Raw genomic sequence first — 8374 nt, 5'->3', positions numbered from 1 at the left:
CAGGTGTCGCGCTATGACTTCGACAATCTGGTCCTGTGTCTCTTGGCCTAAGGACTTGCCAAGCTTGAACCTCTTTCCACCGATATCCCTCTGCAGCACCTCTTCTATAGTTTCGGGTCGTCTCTCCCGAGCAATCTCTGCGCGGGTGACCCCTTCTTCCCTTGGAGGTTGGGTGGTAACAGCGAACACTCTTATCTTCGTCTTGAGGATATTCTCATAGCACCTGATGGAAGAGGCCCAAGCACAAGCCCACATGCAAGCCCACCAAAGGGTAGATTTGGGCCAACCATAGAGTTATGGTCAAGAGGATCCAAGAAGACGTTCTTTTACATGTTCAAATGCCATAAACTCTAGTGTAGAGTAGACTTTAATTTCTTGTCAAAATTAGCATAGGAACTTTATTTGTAATTTTCTTAGAATTAATTTTGGCACCTAAAACACCAACCTAGGTAAACTTAGAGTTTCCAAAAAAACCTCTAAATTTACCAAGGCCGGTCTAGAAAGCCCATGGAGGGGGTGAGCATAAAAACTAGACACACCCCTCCCCATGTGCTCATTTGTGCACCCATGTGCCATGTGCACCCATGTGCTTCACATTTACATTTCATTTGGCTAGCATTAGGGTTGCATTATGGTCCTCCTTAGCCTATAAAAGGAGGAGCCTACACCTTGTATTTTCAAGTTTATTGTGAGTAAAGTTATGCTGCCATTTTGTGCCAAGCTTTGCTTCTCCCTAGAATTCTAGGCTCTAAACTTCATCTCCTTCACCTCTCCTTGGGTTGGCCGAACCTCCCTAGCTTCATACATATCATGCACCTTCAAGATCAACACCACTCTTAGGAGGATCTTGCTCACACACCTTCATAGCTTCCGCACCACTTTTTCTTACATGATTCAAGAAGACCTTCATGAAAATGCTATCATTTGGTATCATGAGCTTTGGTTCTTCAAGATGAGTAGCTTTTGGTCTTTTCAATTTTAGTTCTTCTTTATTTCATATTGTCATTTAATTTCCATACTTGTCTTGCTGTTTTTTTTACATTTTAATTTGTTTGGTGTGCTTTGTGGAAGATCCAACCGAAGCACTCTTGTTCAGTTGATCTTGAACAAGTTCTTGTGCAATTTGTGATAGGATTCCATACACCTTGAGTTGCTATTTTCTTTTAGGCTTTTGAGTCTTTATTGCTTTCATTATTTGGTTCATATTATGCTTTGAGTCTTTAATTTTCTGAATCTATACATGTTTTGTCAAGTCATGTTCATCCATATTGTCAACAATTCATAGTAGTCCTTTTATTTGGCTTGATTGTTTCTTGATTTTGGGTCTCTTTAATTGCTTGAATCTGCTGTTCTTTGCTCTTTTGGTGCCTTTTTAATTTTAGTTTGAGTTCCATTTGTGTTTAGATCATACACAAATTCTATTTCACAAATTTCCATTGTGTCTAAACTTTGGTATCTTGCTGTTTTTGTTTCCAGTTTTCAGATTCCCCTGTTTTCACCTTCTCTGCTTTGGCTGTTTTGGTCCAGAAAAATATTTCCACTCATAGGAAAATTTTGATTCTCTGGAATATGCAAGTTTAAAGTGTTATAGAAAGGAAAAAAAAGAATTAGGTCAAAAGAAGCAACAGAAAAAAAATGATAAATCTTTTAAAATCAGAGTGCAAATCTGAGGCGCTCCAGCTGGCCTAACTGAACACCAAAATTGCAAAATTTATTAAAAAAAAATGGTGCATGCGTTTTGAGTGATTCCAAAGCCAGATTTTAGATAAGATCCTGAATATCTTGCATATCAAATTTCAGAGTCAAATTTTAAAAATACAGCTCAGCATAAATTGGGGAACAAACACGTTTTCTGGCCCACAACATTTTCCAGTGGTGCTGTTTTTTTATTTGGTCATCTAATCTAGTGCTTTTCTTTAGGAATTCTTTTGTGTGCCAACCTTTAATTGAGTACCTTTTATTTGTTGCTTTAATTTCTTGACTCTCTTTCTAGTTGTCATAATCTAAATCCTTTTGGTGGTACTGTTTTATTCAATTTAATTGTTTCTTGCTTTTGTTCTTTGACCTCTAATTTGGGTGCTGGAATTTCTTCTCTTCTTTGGTGCTTATGTGGATTGAAACTTGACTTGGTTAAGGTTTAGCCCTTTGATAGGTGCTGGAAATTGGAGAATTAAGACCATCATTCTAAGGAGAAGACAAAGCCAAAGCCGAAACAAGCATTCTTGAAAAAGAAAACACTACAAACACTTGGAGGATCAAACAAGCATAGACAACAAGGAAGTGCACTAACCAAAAAGAGGACCAACAAAGGGAGTTTTCTTAATTCCTTTGCAACTTGGTTTATTGTTAATTACCCTTTTAATTACGTTTTAGACGGTGAGTGTGTCTTCAAGGGCTCCAAGTGTCCAAGAAGCCTCACCTAGGACCGACTAGTGTAGAAATCTTTAATTAGCAATTGTTAATTGTTTTTAGTTGTTTCTATATTGCTTAATTAGTAACGCTTTGTATGTGTGGTTGTTTTAAGATTTGTTAAAACCGTCTAGCTTTGTTAATTAGTTAGCATACATTGTTTTCTTGCATTGAAAAAAAAAATTGATTTCTCAACTTAATTGTGTTCTAAGTAGTTTACTAAGAGAAAGCTTTGTGTGAAGACATTGGGGGATAGTTTTTGGCAAAGGCAAAGGCTTGGTATTTAAGTAGTCCTTTGTGACTCACCTCCCTTACCTGGAAAACTACCTTCTTTGACTTTCCTAAGTTTTCTCAAGGTAAAATACTTGTATACACAAAGCTTTAGCCATGTCTTCTTCTTCTCATTCTACAAAGTCTATTGGAAGTGAATTAAAATCTTTAAAAACTCTTTTGAAAGAAGTTTCACAAACTGTGCAATCAATTGCATATAGACAATTGGAGAGTGAGACTAAACTTAATGTTTTGACTAAAGCAAAGGATGAGAAGTCTCACATTCTAAAAAAATTACCTTCTCATGCATATATCTCTAAAGATCATGATTCTTTTGGGGAGGGAAGCATTAAAGTAAATGATTATTATCAAGCACCCCCTAGAAGACATAGAAGAGATAGAAAAGAACAAGAAAACCCAAGAGAGGTTAGGGTAGAACAACCCCATTTCCATGGAAAAGAAAATATAGAAGCTTGCCTAGATTGGGAAATGAGGGTAGAAAAATTGTTTGCTTCCCATAAAGAAAGAAAGGAAAGAAAAATACAAAAGAAGAGAGGGGAAGTCGAAAGGGAAGCTAAAGAAAAAGAAGAAAAAGAAAAGCATGAGAAGACTCTTGAAGAACAAAAGGCGTGGGAGAAGAGTGTTCCTTCCCACAAGGTCATTCAACAAGACCAAAGATTTAAAAATACCTTTGAAAATATGTGTCTTGCTGAACAACCTCAAAGCCTTACCTTTTGTAAAGGAACACTTGCAAGCCTAAGTGAAAAAGAAGAGTCTTTAAAAGAAGCTTGCATAGATAAAAATGAAATAGATTATTTCTCATATGTGCTAGGATATCACCAAGTGAATGTCAAGTTTTCTATAAGCATCTACAAAAACAAATTTTTATGTGAAGTAGGGCCTAAAGAAACTTGTCATGTCTTATTGAGACAACCATTGCAAAGTGTACAAATCCTTATAAACAATGGTTGTCACAACGAGACTATCCTTACACATAAGAGAAAGAGTCTTCATGAAGGAGAACTCATGGGACAAATTAGAGTTGATAAAACTCTAGAGCTTTTAAAAGGAAAACTTTTGTCCCCCATGAGAAAAGAAGTTCAAAGACATTACCTTAGGTACAATTCTTGTTTTCAAACTACGCCCAAGGCAATGTCTCATAAACTCTATACTCCTTCACCTTTTGCAAATGATCCTTGGGAAGATATAAATTTCATATTAAAACTCCCTAGGACAACAAAAGGTTGTGATTCAATCTTCATGGTTATGGATAAACTCTTCTCTAGAGAAGTGATACATCTTCATGGTTTATCTTCAAGCATAGTGTTGAATAGAGTTCCAAATTTCGCAAACCATGATTTGAGGATTTCCTTTGGAAAACTTCCAACTAAATTGCACACTTTAAATTCTTATCATCCTCAAACGCATGGTCAAAATATATTTGAAAATCTAGCTCTTTCTACTATGCCTAGAATATTCATGAAGTGCACACACAACTCTAGAGGTGAGCAAACATACCATAAAGTAGTTCACAAAACTACTTATATTTCTACTTTTAAAGTTATGTGTGGGTTCAATCATCTTTCTCCTTTTAAGTTGTTACCATCTTCTATAGGATTTATGCCTAAAGAGAAAGTAACCACAAATGAACATTTTAAAATACATAAGATGATTAGAGACCACACACAACCATTAAAAGAGAAACTTTGTCCAAGGTTGCCAAAACCAAAAGAAAAACAAAAATGGCAACCTAGTAAAATTAATTTGCAAACTAACACCTATGCCTTATTTGATTATTTCTATAGGTGGACGTTTGATCCAGGAGGACAAGCTTTGGCGAAGCAAAAGGTTGCTATCCGAGATCAAGTCTGTAGATCTGAGGATAGATCTTCTCAAGAAGGAGGAGATGATGGACACCATCCAGCCACATCCATTCCCCTAGCCATGAAGAAGAAGAAGCAATGGATTTGAGGACAAATCCTTTTTCAAGAGGGAGGGGATGATGGAAGAGGCCCAAGCACAAGCCCACATGCAAGCCCACCAAAGGGTAGATTTGGGCCAACCATAGAGTTATGGCCAAGAGGATCCAAGAAGACGTTCTTTTACATGTTCAAATGCCATAAACTCTAGTGTAGAGTAGACTTTAATTTCTTGTCAAAATTAGCATAGGAACTTTATTTGTAATTTTCTTAGAATTAATTTTGGCACCTAAAACACCAACCTAGGTAAACTTAGAGTTTCTAAAAAAACCTCTAAATTTACCAAGGCCGGTCTAGAAAGCCCATGGAGGGGGTGAGCATAAAAACTAGACACACCCCTCCCCATGTGCTCATTTGTGCACCCATGTGCCATGTGCACCCATGTGCTTCACATTTACATTTCATTTGGCTAGCATTAGGGTTGCATTATGGTCCTCCTTAGCCTATAAAAGGAGAAGCCTACACCTTGTATTTTCAAGTTTATTGTGAGTAAAGTTATGCTGCCATTTTGTGCCAAGCTTTGCTTCTCCCTAGAATTCTAGGCTCTAAACTTCATCTCCTTCACCTCTCCTTGGGTTGGCCGAACCTCCCTAGCTTCATACATATCATGCACCTTCAAGATCAACACCACTCTTAGGAGGATCTTGCTCACACACCTTCATAGCTTCCGCACCACTTTTTCTTACATGATTCAAGAAGACCTTCATGAAAATGCTATCAGCACCTCTTAGCCTCCTTCTGTGTCTCGTAGAGGCCACCGCTCAATCCTGTTCAAAGTAGGTCTACCCAAAAGTATATTGTAGGCTGACGGAGCGTTAACAACGAGGTACCTGATGTTTGCAGTGCGTGAAGTTGTGTCATCTGTGAAGGTCGTCATCAGCTCTATGTGTCCACGCACCTCTACATAATCTCCAGCAAAACCATACAAGCAGCCGGTATAAGGCCTCAACTGGTCTGGAGACAACTGTAACTTATTGAAGGTCGACTAGAACATCACATCGGCCGAGCTTCCCTGGTCCACGAAGACGCGATACACCCTCCTTCCTGCTATTACTACTGAAACCACCACTGGATCATTGTCGTGTGGGACAACATCCTAGAGGTCGGCCTTGGTGAAGACGAGGTCGACATCGGGAGTCTGATCTGCCTCTTATACCTCTACAGCCATCACCTCTCGTGCATACTTCTTCCACTGGGAGGCGGTGCATCTTCCTCCTGAGAACCCTCAAGAGATGGTGTTGATCTCACCATGAATGGCACCTCGTGCCCCTGATCACCTCCTGGGGCAACTAGCACCTGAGCCCCCTGCGGCTCTTGTAGGTAATCTTTCAGGAAGCCGCTTTTCACTAGTTCGTCCAACTGGTATCCCAGAAACAAACAGTTGTGTATGGCGTGGTCGTAGGCTTGGTGGAATTCGCACCAAGTGTTCTTGCTGGGCCCCAACTTTTTGTCAATCTTTTGGGGTGTCTTCAGCCTTTCCGCTATATTAGGAATAGCGATCAGCTCCTTGAGTTCTACTAGAAAATTATGCCTGGGGAGTGCGTCTTCCCTTGTTCGTTCCCTAGTCTGGGGCTTCCTGGTTTCATACGATTGCTGCTTTCCCAAGACTTTCTTCTTTGTCGTCACCTCATGCACCCTCATGGGCTGAGGTCGACTAGTCCCTCGAGGTTGGACTGGGGCGACACTTTCGCGCTTCTCAGTGAGTTCTCTTTCTGCGACGATGTGGGCCATAGCTCGACGCCAGATCTCACAGAATGTCTTGGGGCGATATCTTATTAGTGAATCACTGAAGGTTCCTGGCAGCATTTCCTTCCTGAAAGCATACACCATCATATCTTCGTCCTTGGTGTGCAGTTTCACCACCTGTGCCCCGAATCTATTTAAGAAATCCTTCAAGGACTCTCCTTGGTACTGCCTTACATTAAAGAAGTCATAAGAGACTGAAGGGGGAGCCCGGTTGACAATATACTGCTTCCTAAAGAGTGTTGAGAACAGTTCGAACGAGGTAATGTGTCCGTCGGGAAGACTAACGAACTAGTCCAACGTTGTGCCTGTGAGCGTACTCATGAATAACTTACAGTACACGGCGTCAGAGCCTCCTGACAGCATCATCTGGGTGTGGAAGGATGTGAGATGAGCCTCTAAGTCCTCTACACCTGTGAAGGTGGCCTTCGGACCCACGAAGGTGGCTGGTATCACAGCGTCCATGATTGCTTGAGAGAAAGGCTTAGGGCGTGCCCTAGCTGGCATGGGTGGGGCTCGTTCATCCATCGCACGCTCCCCTGCCTACTACAAACTCCTTCACAGTTCCTCATTAGTTTTGCGCATCTCTTCGTTACTTGCCTGAGACGCAACTAGGTCAACTTGGAAACGATCTTGGTCAACCCTCGATGCCGCTACCGCCAGTTGAAGGGCACGTATGGTCTCCATCATTTGCTGCAAGGTAATGTTCTCCCCTCCTTCGGTCATGGCTGATCCTTGCCTTGTACTCCTCATATTGGTGGTAGGCTCTTACTACGACGGTGAGAGGGACCTGGTTTTATCGGGCCCCACGATCGACGTCAAATGTTCTTGCCAGTTGACTTGCTTGTCGTTGACTCGAACGGTAGCTTCAGGCTCCGCCGATCTCTTCCTTCTCCCGCACTCCTCTTGGTGGAAGAACGTTGTACCTGTAGAGACAAAGGGGCGCCCTGGCAACCGTTTGCACTCCGACGCTCAAGTCAGTACTGGAGCAAAGAAACAGTAAGTGAATAAAGTAGATTCAGTCTTAGAAACGGTGTACCTTTTTAGGGTTCTTACCACCCTTTATATAGGTTGTAGCTAGGGTTTACTTTTGTTTTGTTACCCGTATCTAGGGTACCAGGGAGAATGTTCTTGCGCCGCTATTACACGATCTTAGCGTAATTTAGCACGTAAGACTTCCCTTTACTAGAGTGCAACGACTAACATTATGGCCGCCAAGGTACCAACTTGTGCACCAATGCTCCGGGGCCATCTGTTTTGTGGGTGCCCTAAGTCTTTTCCTAGAAACCCTAACCCTAACGGCCTTAGTGCCTCCAAGGAACACTTGTTTGTGTCGTACCCGAGTGTACAATACACACCCCATGCATGATCCTCTCGTGACTTGGGTCTTTTCTGGTATCTGAGTGTTAACTTCGTGTTAACTCATGCAATCTGTGGGACCCACCGATGTCCAATGTCTGATATTTTTCTCTCAAGTCGATGACCTCGGTCTGACCTATACATATATCTTTCTAAATCTTATGGATAATTAATTCATATGATTTCCAAAAAATATACTAAAGGTAAGACATTATTTAAAATATAAATTTAAAATAATAATATCTAAATATAATATATTGTGTGAAGTGTATTAATTTATATTTTAAAAATTATTATTCAAAATTAGTTGTTGAAATAATTATAAATTTTTCATATACGATTTTTTTTTTTTATTTTGGATTTCTAATGAAAACATAATTTTGGCTTCAATTATCATATATTTCTGTCTGGTTTGTTTCTTTTTTTATTTGCTTTAATTGAATTCTAGATCTAACTTATTCATTTAAAGTACTGCAAAAATGATTTAACCATTAAAATGCAAAAATAAGCATATGCAAAATTTAGGATCGGAAAAAAATAAATATTTTCTAAAATCAGAAACTAAAATCGAAACCATTGATGAAAATTAAGAAAGGTCAAAATTATAATCTTTT

At 39.9% G+C, this 8374-nt stretch overlaps 2 protein-coding genes across 2 annotated transcripts; one reads left to right on the top strand and one right to left on the bottom strand.

Moving 5' to 3' along the window:
- The first annotated feature begins 617 nt into the window (after positions 1-617).
- Positions 618-5353, top strand: LOC150024723 (uncharacterized). The gene is made up of 2 exons (XM_090296771.1): positions 618-927; positions 2142-5353. Exon 2 carries the CDS (start codon positions 2797-2799, stop codon positions 4648-4650), a length of 1854 nt encoding a protein of 617 aa, XP_090152897.1. The 5' UTR covers positions 618-927; positions 2142-2796; the 3' UTR covers positions 4651-5353.
- Positions 5354-5825: 472 nt separating this feature from the next.
- On the bottom strand, positions 5826-6929 carry LOC137817864 (uncharacterized). The gene is made up of 2 exons (XM_068621090.1): positions 6742-6929; positions 5826-6633 (listed from the first exon to the last, which is right to left on the bottom strand). Exons 1-2 carry the CDS (start codon positions 6927-6929, stop codon positions 5826-5828), a joined length of 996 nt encoding a protein of 331 aa, XP_068477191.1.
- Positions 6930-8374: the final 1445 nt, after the last annotated feature.

This window comes from Phaseolus vulgaris, chromosome 10 (genome assembly GCF_051622355.1).
Source record: "Phaseolus vulgaris cultivar YP4 chromosome 10, ASM5162235v1, whole genome shotgun sequence".
Taxonomy (NCBI): domain Eukaryota; kingdom Viridiplantae; phylum Streptophyta; class Magnoliopsida; order Fabales; family Fabaceae; genus Phaseolus; species Phaseolus vulgaris.
Note: the sequence above shows the minus strand (reverse complement) of the source record. Positions and strands in the feature narration are given on the sequence as shown.

Coding starts and splice junctions, on each gene's coding strand:
- LOC137817864 (XM_068621090.1), bottom strand. CDS start 6,929: ATGGATGAACGAGCCCCACCCATGCCAGCTAGGGCACGCCCTAAGCCT. Junction 6,634..6,741: donor TCAGGAGGCTCTGACGCCGT/GTACTGTAAGTT, acceptor AACACTCTTTAG/GAAGCAGTATATTGTCAACC.
- LOC150024723 (XM_090296771.1), top strand. CDS start 2,797: ATGTCTTCTTCTTCTCATTCTACAAAGTCTATTGGAAGTGAATTAAAA.